The sequence below is a fragment of the Telopea speciosissima genome, chromosome 3 (assembly GCF_018873765.1).
Source record: "Telopea speciosissima isolate NSW1024214 ecotype Mountain lineage chromosome 3, Tspe_v1, whole genome shotgun sequence".
Classification (NCBI taxonomy): domain Eukaryota; kingdom Viridiplantae; phylum Streptophyta; class Magnoliopsida; order Proteales; family Proteaceae; genus Telopea; species Telopea speciosissima.
Window position 1 is genome coordinate 21302698 of NC_057918.1, and position 12684 is coordinate 21315381.

The 12684-nt window shown below is 38.9% G+C and overlaps 3 protein-coding genes and 1 long non-coding RNA gene across 5 annotated transcripts in view; 1 reads left to right on the plus strand and 3 right to left on the minus strand.

Annotated features, from left to right (window-relative positions):
- LOC122656945 (protein PSK SIMULATOR 1-like) overlaps positions 1-3064 on the minus strand; it is a 33253-nt gene extending 30189 nt beyond the window's left edge. The window contains exons 1-3 of one of the 2 annotated variants that reach the window (XM_043851650.1): positions 2850-3064; positions 2461-2570; positions 1932-2290 (exon numbers count right to left, since the gene is read on the minus strand). In XM_043851650.1, the coding sequence (XP_043707585.1) occupies positions 1932-2290; positions 2461-2545 (444 nt within the window). In that variant the 5' untranslated portion in view covers positions 2546-2570; positions 2850-3064. Of the gene's footprint in view, positions 1-1931; positions 2291-2460; positions 2571-2847 lie in introns of both variants that reach the window. The other variant, XM_043851651.1, reaches the window with a different exon arrangement.
- LOC122656949 lies at positions 1-8537 on the plus strand. Its single transcript, XR_006332194.1, has 3 exons — positions 1-168; positions 8069-8071; positions 8526-8537. It is a non-coding gene; the product is annotated as an uncharacterized LOC122656949 (long non-coding RNA).
- LOC122656948 (proteasome subunit beta type-1) overlaps positions 5732-12684 on the minus strand; it is a 17466-nt gene continuing 10513 nt past the window's right edge. The window contains exons 4-8 of the mRNA XM_043851654.1: positions 8969-9050; positions 7676-7805; positions 7452-7594; positions 7278-7364; positions 5732-6095 (exon numbers count right to left, since the gene is read on the minus strand). Of these exons, the coding sequence (XP_043707589.1) occupies positions 6021-6095; positions 7278-7364; positions 7452-7594; positions 7676-7805; positions 8969-9050 (517 nt within the window). The 3' untranslated portion in view covers positions 5732-6020. The remainder of the gene's footprint in view (positions 6096-7277; positions 7365-7451; positions 7595-7675; positions 7806-8968; positions 9051-12684) is intronic.
- Positions 8820-12684, minus strand: part of LOC122656947 (probable magnesium transporter NIPA6) — a 26075-nt gene continuing 22210 nt past the window's right edge. The window contains exon 9 of the mRNA XM_043851653.1: positions 8820-8831. The gene's annotated coding sequence lies outside the window, so the exon portion shown is untranslated. The remainder of the gene's footprint in view (positions 8832-12684) is intronic.

The following is a 12684-nucleotide window of genomic DNA, read 5'->3' on the forward strand; positions in this document are numbered from 1 at the left end:
CATGTATCGGACCTACTCCCAAATCAGCTCTAATTTGATCATTCCTTATTTTACCCTTCCTAGTTTTGCCACACATCCATCTCAACATCCTTATTTCAGCTACACTAAATTTATCTATATGACGTTTCTAAACTACCCAACATTTTGCACCATACAGCATAGTCGGTTGTATGACTATTCTAAAAATTTTCTTTTCAAGTTTTAAGGGAATACATTGATCACACAACACTGGATGCACCTCTCCACTTCATCCATCCTATTTTAATTCTCTACTAAACACCATCCTCTATATCACCTTCTTCAGTTATGATTGAGCCCAGATACCTAAAATAATTACTTTGTGAATCTCCCTCTCATCAATTTTCACCACCTCGTTATCCTTCCTAGTGTAATTAAAGTTACAAATTCTATACTCCGTTATTGTTCTACTTATCTTAAACCCTTTTAATTCCAAGGTTGATCTCAATAACTCCATCTTCACGTTAACCCCTGCTTTTGTCTCATCTACAAAAACAATAACATCAGCAAAAAGCATACACCAAGGAACCTGATCTTTAATGTCTCTAGTTAAATCATCTATGATAAGTGCAAACAAATAAGGGCTTAAGGCTGATCCCTGGTGCAACAATCTTGATAAACTTGGTTCAATCTGGAGGAGGATGATCCCTTTTTCCTTTTTTTTTTTAATATTTTTTTAGGGAAAGAAATCTCACTTTTTTCTTTTAAAATTATCATTAACCAAGAGAATTCCACAAAGCAGAATACTTCCCATCAATATGCACAAGAATTTGAACAAGTGCATAAAGTGGGTAAAAGAGTAGGGCTTCAGATTTCTATTTGCACATGATTGCGCTATAAAGCAGTATTCTGATGCCTTCCCAAAGGCTGTGAGGTGGGGGGTTACCAAAATCAAAATGTGAACATGTATGATTACAGAATCAAGTGAGGAAAAGTTCAATTTTTGGGAAAGGTCATCCCAAAATTTTCTTGCAACCATTGCGTACAAAAATTGTATGGGGAAAAAGTCAAGGACGAAAGTGAAAGAAGTGACGGAATGAAACAAATGCAATACTGCTACTTGTAATAACAATATAAAAAAAATTTCTTTTCTTCTTTATTTCTCCTTCAATTCTGAGGGAAAGTGACCTTCCCTAAAATCTTTCCAAGAGTGAAGCAAAAGGATTTGGCCCAATATGAATTAAAAATCCATATTGAAACCTTGGAGAAGGTCAGACCTTCACAAATCATTCTTTTCCACTGTGTGATCCTTCCAAGGACTTGGAGAGGTCAATCAACAATCACATTGAAAAAGGTTCAAAGGCTAGGTGAGGGGTGCAAGAAGATGTAGTGGCTGGGAACAGGAAGAAGAGGAAAAAGACAAAGGTACATGATCCAATTGGAAGGTATTGGAAGAGGTGTAGGGTGGTGGCAGTTGTGTGGACAGGATGAAGCATGAAGGTTCCTTCTAGAGTATTTTTGTTCATGGTGGGAAATTAATATATAGGTATCTGCTATACATTTTATGCTGGTTCAGGAGATGAACCAATTTCTTTTTCTCTGTTTCTTTCCTTCCTTCTTTTCTGTTTCTGGGTGTCTCTCCTCTCATTCAATGATTCTCAAATTTAATATATTATGTGTTATCCATTTAACTAAGCTAAAATCTGACTCCTCCCACTCTCAATCTCCTCTTTTCATGGCACCAAAAGCAGTGTTCTAATGTAGCAATCAGTTTCTAAAGTTGCTTGTCTTGATAACATGGGTTTTGTACAGAGATTGGTTTTTAATGTTCATCTGACTAATGCAAAACAGGCTAGTAAAACTATTACATTCATCAATAATATAATAACTAGCATAAACCATTAAAGAGACTGGAGAGAACGGCCGCGGGGGGGGGGGGGGGAATTATAGGAAAAGACTTGTCTTGAGCCTACCTTTGCAACTGTCACCTGCTTGGACTTTGTTGATCTAGATTCGCGAGACAGAGACCTGGATAACCGGGGAATCCCATCATCAATTACATCATCCGGATTGGTCTTCAGGTCTGGAAACGAAAATTCTCGTAACTGCTTCTCCATGCCTTCCTCACTGGATGGGGGAATCAAGTTATTACCCTCCTTCAACCGCAATTCATGGGAGTCATGGGACTGATAAACCTCACCAGACCCATGATCAAGAAGCTGACCATTGATATGAGAGGAACTTCCACTGGGAGCATTATCTACAGTGGATCTCCTCGAGCATAGCCCTCCCATGGTGTCGATAGCTACAAAAATAAGCTCACTTCTTCGAGCTTTCCCATACAAAAAAACAAATAAGATTATTAATAATAACTAAAATTTGAGGGGAAGTCCCTAGCAGCTCAGACTGAGTGATTAGCAGCAAATGAAAGCTTAGCCTTCCTCAATCAGTCAAGCACAATACTTCTTCACTACAGAATCCGAGTTTCTAAGTCTATAATACCCGCCCAGCTCCACAAGTCTGATCCCGAGCTCCACCAAAAAGTTCCACAGCTTGGATTCCGTTCACTATTCGGACTCCAGTCCATCAAAATCAAACTGCAAACCAAAAAACCAAACCGAATACACATTAAAAAGACAACGCAGTTAAAAAAAAAATGCGGTTCTCAGAATCAAGAGAACACAATATCCCAGAAACCCCAATTAGTAAAAACTGATTAGAAACACCTTGAACCTACAAAATAAGAAAAACCCAAATCATCATCAAGCTTAAAAGCGAAACTGAACAGCATGGCATTCAGTACGATGAAAAAATTTAACCCTTGAGATCATTCTCCGCCATTCAAAGCATCAAACCCAGAGAGAGAGAGAGAGAGAGAGAGAGACTCACTAGCAACAGAGAGAAGGCCAGGAGGATTGGATCTGTGAGAACCCAGATGATGATATTGCAGCTCTGTTTTCTCCTCTTACTTCTGGTTGCTCCCCACGAGAACAGATGCAAAGCAAGAGATTAGAAGAAGATGCTTAGAGGGAGGTGGGGGTGAGGAGAAGTGCTACAGGAGCAGCAAGTCCACCACACCCAGCAAAGACACGAAACCGAACCCCACGGAACAAAGAATGGAGAAGATTGTCAAACCCATAGCTTCTCGAGCACGCCCCCGATTCACTCCCCCTTACCAAATCTAACCATGGTTTAGTCAAGCCTTTCAAAGGTTTTCAACTTTCAGACTTCCAAGTTTCAACACCTTCCCTCAGTCATGGTTTTTAATAAGGTATCAATCGGATCGGTGATGAATCTTTTGGATGGGAATTGGCTGGCTTTTTTAATCGGAATTGGATCAGCCAAAACAGATCCAAATCGGTTGATTCCTATGCATTTTCTCGACATCATGGCCTGATTCTTGATTCCTGAACTGATTCGATTTTTAGATTACCGATTCCTGAACCAATTCAGGTTGATTCAAATCGGAATAATCTCCAACCGATTTTGTCCCCAAATCCGAGTTTTAAAACCATGATTACACTCATCATGTGTCGGGTTAAATCGGACGCTTTTGCTCTTGATTTTAAATAAATAAATAAAAAATTGGATCACCTTGATACGTATCGTTCCACCTATTCCGTGTTGATGTGCCGGTGTGGTTCAGCCCATACTGCCAAACTGATACTGTGTTTTGAAACCGTGTCCCTCACTAGTCATTATAGTAGAAACACACGCTCACAGCTCCCCCCCCCTACTCCCAAGTCCCAACCTGTTCAAGAGTTTGGCTCAGGTTCATGTACGAGAATCATATCATATGCCGCTGAGCTGACTTGATGGAATCCACAAAGAGGGGTCTACAATATGGATTCCATCAAGTCGGCTCAGGAGCGTACAAAAATATTATTGTACGTGAATCTGAGCCAGCGTCCCCCTTCAATGGATCAATGTTCAATTCCGTGGTATCTTTCTTAATAAATTAAAGGAAAAAGGTTTTTTGAGCCGTAGTGTATTGTCGCATTTCAGGTGGGATTTGACATCCTCATATAAGCATATAATAATAGGATCTATTTACCAAATGGGATGATATTCTTTGCCTGGGAGCGTATAGGGGTGCAACCGTACAGGCTATGCCCAAACACATGGGGCAGGATGCAACGGTCATTTTGGCCATTTAGGCGAGCAAAATGGTAATTCTACCCACCCCATGTGTCTGGGCGCATCTTGCCCCCCTCCCCACTGCAGAGACATTTCCCCTTACCAAATGATATAATAATAGGATATAACCTATTGCAACCTTGAATCACTAATAATAATTTGGAATATTGAAACGCATATCACTTGACTTTAATTGGCCATAACTCTGTCTTTGCAGCAACTAAGGCAATTCTAATTTCTCCTTCTTCATTACCTTTAATGCACTCCATTCAATGGGTTTATAAGTGACTATGTGATTTTAAATTTTTCAATACTTTATTTTATCACTTGGCAAACATTGGAGTGTGTTTGATATGCATTCTAAGTCGATTTTTCATTCTCAGATGATAAAAACAACTATTTTTATCATCAAAGAATGTAAAATCGATCTCAAAAGCATTTCAAGAATGCATACCAAACACAGCCTCTATTTCAATTGGAACATGAAATATGAACACAAAACCTTTAAATGCCTGTCTATAAAATTTCAGACTCATTCATTTTGCAACATGGCATAACTTGGGATGCTAATGTAGAGAAACTATCCACTTTTAGATCCCTTTGAATATGGTTCATAATCCACCGAAACCCCTTTTCCTTCTTGAGCTAACCATATGTTCGGCTCCAGATCTCTTGCTTTTTGAAGAAGTCCCTACAACAATCCCCTTGCTTCTGGATCCTGTGCACGCCATGTGTGACCAGAATCCATTGAAACAGTTACAAAGCATTTATTACAAGCAATTACCGAAGCTCAGTCTGCTTCAGATGTTTCAAAATTAAAACTTCCATCACATATAACAGTATAAACCCCATAAGGGAGAAGCTCATGGTACTCAATTAGGGCTAAAGGGGAAGGCCAATGAACCGTAGAGTGAAATTTGATATGGAGTTACAGAAAACCCATGCTTTAAAGTGCAGCTTCCAGAACATAGCTGTAACAATCATGATTTTAAAAGTCGGATCAGAATCAACTGAGATCGATTCTAGGCATACTAAGTCCAGCCAATTCCAACCAAATCTGACCAATTTTAGGATAATTCGATTCATAATCAAAGGAGATAGACCCTGAACCCAGTTCCGAGTTTTTCTCTTTTTATTTTTTTATTTTTTATGAAACACCTGCTTGTGAGTTTTCAAACCTTAGTGATGCCCAAGGCGAGCCATGGTGGAAGGCCATCCGCTTGATGCCTTTGGCAATGGCTCAGAGGGGCCAAGGCACCCATGGCAAGCGACATTTTCCAAGTGTCATCAAATAAACACACAGTAAGAATTAGATGATAGCAACATACAAAGCTAGAAATGAGAAATAGATTGATACATAACCAGGAGGGTAAGATCATAAGGCTTTGGCACATAAGTCTACTCGTCACCTTGGACCTCATGGAGCACCCTGACAGCTATGTTCCCAAAACTCACTTCCATCCTGTTGTATCCTAAAGGTTCAGTGCCCCAGTCACATACATCTGTGCCACTTATGTCTTTCGAGGCACTGTGATTGTTGAGGTCAACTTGTATAGGCATATTCATGGTTTAATTGGGAAAACAAAAAAAAAATCTCAAAAATTTTCTTTCAGCAGGAGTTCAAACAACAACATCGTTAAAATCTGCCCACGCTTTTAATATAAACCCAAATCTAAATGTATACAGCTCTAAGGACAGATGACAACAATCAAATCCAAATACTCTCCAAGTTTCAGTGCAGATATTCATGTTGAAACATATTTCCCCGTTGCAACACCACTTTAAAAGAAATGGGCATTACTCCTACAAGCTATAAATAGGAAAATGATTAGCCATGGAGCACCAGAAGAACCACCATAATAGTCACCGTACTGGCATAGTCTCTGACTTTCACAGTTACTTCTAGTGGCAGAGCAGGAAAGTGATCAGTCCTTCCTGAGTTCCATAAATTCACGTCGAATACCATCTAGTTTAACGACGACAATTTCTAACCTGTCACCCTGCAGCACATGCATAATAGGATAAGGTAACATGAAACAAAGGGTGTAAAAGCAAATGGCATAAACTTAATCATTTTAATTTCTACTTTCCCTTTTTGTTCTATGATGCATCCTTTTCATGGATCTCCAGTAAATATCAATGAAAAGAAAACAAATAGTGGGCTGAAGCATGTACATCATTGAATGGTGTGAAGCAGTGTCAAACCAAAATACCCAACAAGCATTAGCTCTCCCTGAAAAGGAGGTGATCCAGCCGACTTCGATAATCACAAGGCCTTAAAATCTTGTTTCAAACACTCCACAAGAACTCCCCTGCCAAAATAATGAACTAGATCTAGATGGATAATCTCTCTAAGAGTTTGTTGTCCAGCAACTAATCCCAGTAATGCAAAAGAGAAAACTTTCAGAAAAAAAATCACCTTTTTGGTTTTCTCCCGTCATCATTCCGAGATTTGATCTTACTAGGTTTTAAGTGGTGTTAAATTAAGGCAACTTGTGAAAAAAAAGACAAACACAAGCAGATTCCTAATGTACTTAACAGAGAAGATCAGAAGAATACTGATCAAGGCATTGTTATAAGTTCAAATACAATTTGCCATCAGATATGTTGCAACATGTTCAATCTTTAATTGTGTTGGATGAACTATCCCTTGTCTCTCTTTTAGAATCCATTTCCCACAACCAAAGAATCAGGAATAAAGAAGGTACAATATCCATGTTCAAGCTGTGCCTTCTCTTACAGTTTCAATATTATACAACTTCCAATAGTTCTGGATTCTAAGCTAATACCGTTTGCAGAGTCCAACCAATCCTAACCCCTAGATAAAGCAATGGGAGCTCACAGTTTGGAAGTAAATTATCAGCATATGCACATATATAAAACTGTGGTCATCATCATGGTGGCATGCACCAAGAAATCCCGAGTCAACTTTCAATTTCTAGGTTTTCTAGCAAAACACTAGCAATATCAATTCGGTCATCTTAAGAAGGAAGAGATACAGTTGTTACCGCTAATTTTCTAAACAAAATTGAGTGAATGGTCTTCAAACCCATACATGTTAACAAAAATTCCTTAGAATACCCTAGAATGATATGATTTATGCCACTTATTTTAGATTTTCCAGACGAGGGGGGGAAGGAGAAAAGGAATTGAAATGTTGGATGAAAATAACAAAAGCTTACAGTATATATATCCCTTTCAACCGCAGATGCAAAAACATCTTTCACCAAGTCTACTGCTTCCGACTCCAGTAGTGGAGTCACGGCATCCTGCAAAAATTATTGGTATTGAGTTTGACAAGTGGAACAAGAATTAGGAACAGACATCTAACAAAGCAATTGAAGTCAGGCCATCACCTTGGCAGGTAATATGAGAGGACTAGGAGACTTCAGCTTATTGTCCAAAACAGGCATGATGAGTGTTGAACCAGAACCTTGGGTGCTGTATCCAACCCTTTCATAGGATCCAACTGCATCATATGTGAACACGCAACCCTTTCCTGAAATATTTTTTGGAGCAACCATAAGTTCACATGATAGATTGGGGACATAAATGTGGCTTCAGAAGATAGTAGTCCCACCCTTTTCGTCGAGACCACCCAAGACATTGAAGGCATAATAAGGGAAGAAACGCTTGTAGTACAGAGTATTTGAGAGAAGTTGGCCCATTGCAGGGCAGCTCATCTGCTTGTTGTGCTGATGCTGATAAATCTATGTCACAAGAGAAGGTGAATCAGCAATCAGTTTCCATAAAATTACAAAAAAAATTCTCAGATCATCAAAACTGCAATCTCCACGAATTAGATGCAGCATATGTTGAATTTGAAAATTTTAATTTTGGGAACTTAAATTGTTACATTGCATTTAATTTCACAAAATAATGATCTCATCTTTTCCCACTTTCAATATCAAGCCTCAAACCTTTCCTCCAAAAGGTGAAAAGCAAATAGTTTCTGGAAAAGTTTGGAGTTAAGAAAGTTGGGGGTGTAAATTCCCAAGACAGAGACCATTGATACAACAAAACTTTTTTGCTAAAAGGACAACTAACTTCTAAGCTCCTTTGGGAGAGTAACAAAAAAAAAGGCCTTTCCCCTCCAGATTACAAACCAATCAAGTAAATCAGAAAAAAAAAATCATTAAAGCATGTCTGAGCATTAACAGATTAATATTCAAAGGTCTGAATATATTACCCTACCAACTTCAACAAAATCCAGAGGATTACTACCATAAATTGAGTAGATTTTGACACAACTCTTTATGAATAATCACTCCCAGCAGCAAATATAAGACTCACTTTTTCCCAAGTAGAAAATGGAATTCGTCAAAGAAAACAGTAATAGAGACCAAAAGGTAGAGAACTCCTAATTTTTACTTAGATATTCACAATAATCTTACAAAGAGAATGGTTGTTTGAACCCTTCAAAACGTAAGTCACTGTCCTATCATGCCTCGGATTCTCCATATAGAACTAGTGTAGTAGTAATCTCTTAGTTTTTTTTTTTTTTTTTTTTTTTTTGGGGGGGGGGGGGGGGGGTTGCACACTGGGGCAGTTAGCCATTGCTGGCCAATAATATGAACCTGACAAGAAGTTTTGGGGGTTGAGTTGAGAGATATTTGACATAACAAGACATGACAAATTTAACAAATGAGTTGATGGTTGAGGATGTGCAATCCACCAACCCGTTTAGCACACCAACTTTAATCTAACATGACCTGTCATGACCCATTAACACAAAACTATAATGGCATTGACATGATAAGATCCTGCAATAATATCCCCTAATAGCATAAATTATACATCAGCCGTATTTCAATTTTTCATGGAGGAAAACTATGATTTGAATCAATATGCATTAGAATATTCCATCACATACCAAATGCCTAGCTGTCAAAACCTTCTGCAGAGCTCTTACATCAGCCTGAAACCCGGAAGAGGCTATTAGACATTTGTCTGCTCTGCAAGGTCAAAAACATAGAGATCAACATGAAATGAGATAACTTCGACACAATGATAATAATTCTAAGCAATGAATAATGAGACCACAATGGTACACAGGAATTGAATGCCCTTTTTAATAGTTGATATTGGTTTCAGTTTCGGCATTTTGTTTCGTTCATAACAGTGCTTTGAAGGGCCATTGGAACAGATGATCACATTGATCAGATTGAGTATGACTGTTTGGACAATCAACTAAAATGCTCAACAGTCCACAGCTGTTATGTAATATTCCAGTCCGATCCCAATTTTTAAAAAAAACTATGTTTGCTTATTGATGTAGATCAAAACATGAAGAAGAAAAGACCAAAACACTGTTTACATAAACAGTATCACAGCCCCCATCAAACCAAGTTATTGGGCTAGCATTGGACCAGGTAATGTAGTCCTAGATTGGTAGGAGACCAACCAGGATTTGTTATGAACAGGTGAATCGGCTAGGCCAAAATAGGTTTTTGGTGAAAATAGGGTTAGGGTTTGATGTATGGGTTATGTCATGTTGAGGTAAGGGAGTCTATCACTGAAGGTCCTGGGACGTTTTAATGGATGGAAGTATGTAAACTTGATTGGGCAGCAAATTAAGTTTAGGGTTTCGGGCTTTGGAAAAGAGGAAAAGAGGTGAATCTAGGGTTTAGAGTGGGAATTTGGGGCTAGGGTTTGGATCGAGTATTCCTAGTGAAGGGAATGAAATTCGATTCAGGTATGGTGTGTTTCTGATGGTTGGATTGGTCTGTGAAGAATTTGGGAGATGGGATGATATCCAGAGATGGGATGGGATGTTTAGGGTTTGGGTGGTTTAGAAGATTAGAAGAAGAAAGGCTAGGGTTTGGAGCTTCAAACTTTGGAGATGATGACCATGGAAAATGAAACACCAAAGAACCTGATATCAGATTGCTTGACTGTAGAACAGTAATGGAGAAAACAAAGTAAGCAAAACGAACCACCCAGGCTTCCCACCGTAAGGTGTCAATCGGATCAAACACCGATCCCACCAGCCTTGATCAAACACAAGACAAAAATCTCCAATGGAGAAGAACAGCAAAAAAACATTTCATTAACTAAAATTCGTGTTCAATATTTGCGCCCCCCCCCCCCCCCCCTCTCCCCTCTCCCCTCTCCCCTCTCTTACAACCTTATATAAAGACTCAAAAATAGACTCCTACACTAAAAAAGAAAGGTCTAACCTACTTCTTAACCTATTAGGTAACCTAAACTGACTAGAAAACTGAAATACTCAAAACAGAGTCCTAATCCAGCACAACTTACATAACAATTAAATGGTCACGTGATCCCACTTAAGTGATCACATGACCAATAATTACATAAAAATAAAACTAAGGAATTAAAACAGCTAATCCCGTATGCAACCTAATTACCCATATTTTAGGCCCATAAAAGTGGCCTATTACATAGAAAACCCATGGGATCAAAGGCCCAATATGGATATAACCCAACCCTAGACTTATTCCTAAGCAAACAAGCCCTATTTGGTGATGAACCTACATCACCAGGTCAAGCCAGATCAAACCAGCCCAGCTGGCCTTTTAGAAGATCCAATTTGCAGCCCCATGATTTTGACAAGGATGCGGGTCTTGATCAGTCAAATCCTAGTACCTAGTTACTAAATTTGTTAGTTACTATTTTGGTTATTCTTGCATATGACTAGAATATAAAGGCTTAGTAGTTTCTAATTCTAGTTTGTTTCTATTTTCAATTAGTTGCTAAGTTTTATTAGTTGCTACTTTTTAGTTTCTAATTTTGAAAGTTGGTCTAGGTCAAAAAATAGGCAGCTTTTGTCATAGTTTGAAAACAGAATTGATAAATAAAATCTTGAGGCATGTTGCTGCACTCGACTTTGGGAAGAAGCTCCCTGTTCAACAGGGATATCGGTTTGGATTCAGTTCGGTATCGGTTTTATATAACTAGTAAGGTTCGGTTAGTGCTTATTTTTCTTCTCTTTCTCTTTTAACTACATAAAAGCCTCCATCATATAACTAGTCAACATAATAAGATACCAATGCACAGGCTTTCCAATAACAGAATTGAATTAATGTTAAATGCATTTCTACACTAACTCATACAAAGTAAGAAAATCTCATGAAATAGTAAAAATTTCATTGCACACACAATCATTTCAAAAAATAATATGAATACCCATGTTCTAGATACTGAGTTCCCTTTTTACCAAACTAAAACAGTGAAGCTTCAAATTCATACAAAAACATAGAAACCCAGATGAAGTTTCTAGTTTGAATTCCCACAGACTAAGGAAGCCCAACTGACTACATCCTCTACTCATCCAAAAACACTCAAAAATCACAAATTCAGACAGAAAGAACACTTTGTTTCAGCAAACAAAGAGAAAGAACAACAAAACAATGCAAACCTCTGTTTCCAGTTTGAATTCACACAGACTAAGGAAACCCAACTGACTACATCCTCTATGCATCCAAAGACACTCACAAATCATAAATTCAGATAGAAAGAACACTTTGTTTCAGCAAACAAAGAGAAAGAACAACAAAACAAAAGCAAACCTCTGTTTCAGCTTGTGAATAAAAACAAAGTGTGTGATGATAAAACGCAAAACCAGTAGCTTTTAAGTGGAAAACAGGGAGTGATTACACTGCGTATGCCTGACTCTCCTTGAAGGTTTGAACCCTTACAGTAAACTGTAAACCTCTCACTCATGCTTTGAGTGCTTCTCTTATAGTGATATTGACAAATCTGAAATTGCTGGAGTGAGAATCCCATCTCCCATCACCATAGAAGTACCAATGATAGCACACAAGAACAGCAGGACATGAAGTACTTGACTGTTCTCCATAATCACTTTAACAAACTTTATTGTTCAAAATTTCAAATGGTCTCTTAATGATTTGTGACTAGCTACAAGAAGCCTAAACCTAACCAGAACCTAATCCCCTCCGTAGAGCGAAGTTGAGATGGAGTAGCAATTAGCATCCACACAAAGGGAAAACCGAAAACCTAAAAGAACTCACTGGGAACAACTGAACAAGGTTAAGAAGATGACCTGAGTGTGCCTGTGCCGTGATTGTTGAGACTCGAGAGCCTGTGCCGCCGTTGCCGGTGCCGCTGAGAGTTGAGGATGAGGTCCGGTGTCTCTGCCACTAAGGCGCTGAGAGAGAAAGAGAAAGAGTTGAAAGAGATGAGGTCACCGTCATCTGGTCTTGAGGCTTGAGTTCCGGCGGCGCTGAAGCCTGAAAGGCTGAAACTATGAGAGTGAAAGGGAAAGAGTGAAACGAAAAAGATTGGATCGACTGCTCGAATAGCGTCTTAGCCTCTTAGGGCATTTAGGCATTAAGGTATTTAGATTTTAGATTTTTAGGGTATTTAGGTTTTTAGTACAACGGTTCGGGTCGGTTTGGGTTCATTTTACCGGGTTCACCGGTGCACCGTCGGGCTAGCCCGAACCAAACCGAAACCGAATGGTACCTAAGTCTACAAACCGAACCCGATCCAATAAGGGATCGGTTCGGTGTGGTCTGGGCCGGTTTTATCGGTTCGGGTTGGGTATTGACACCCCTAATCACGACACAAAGAAAAATTAAAGGAAAGACCCTATGCGGAAAT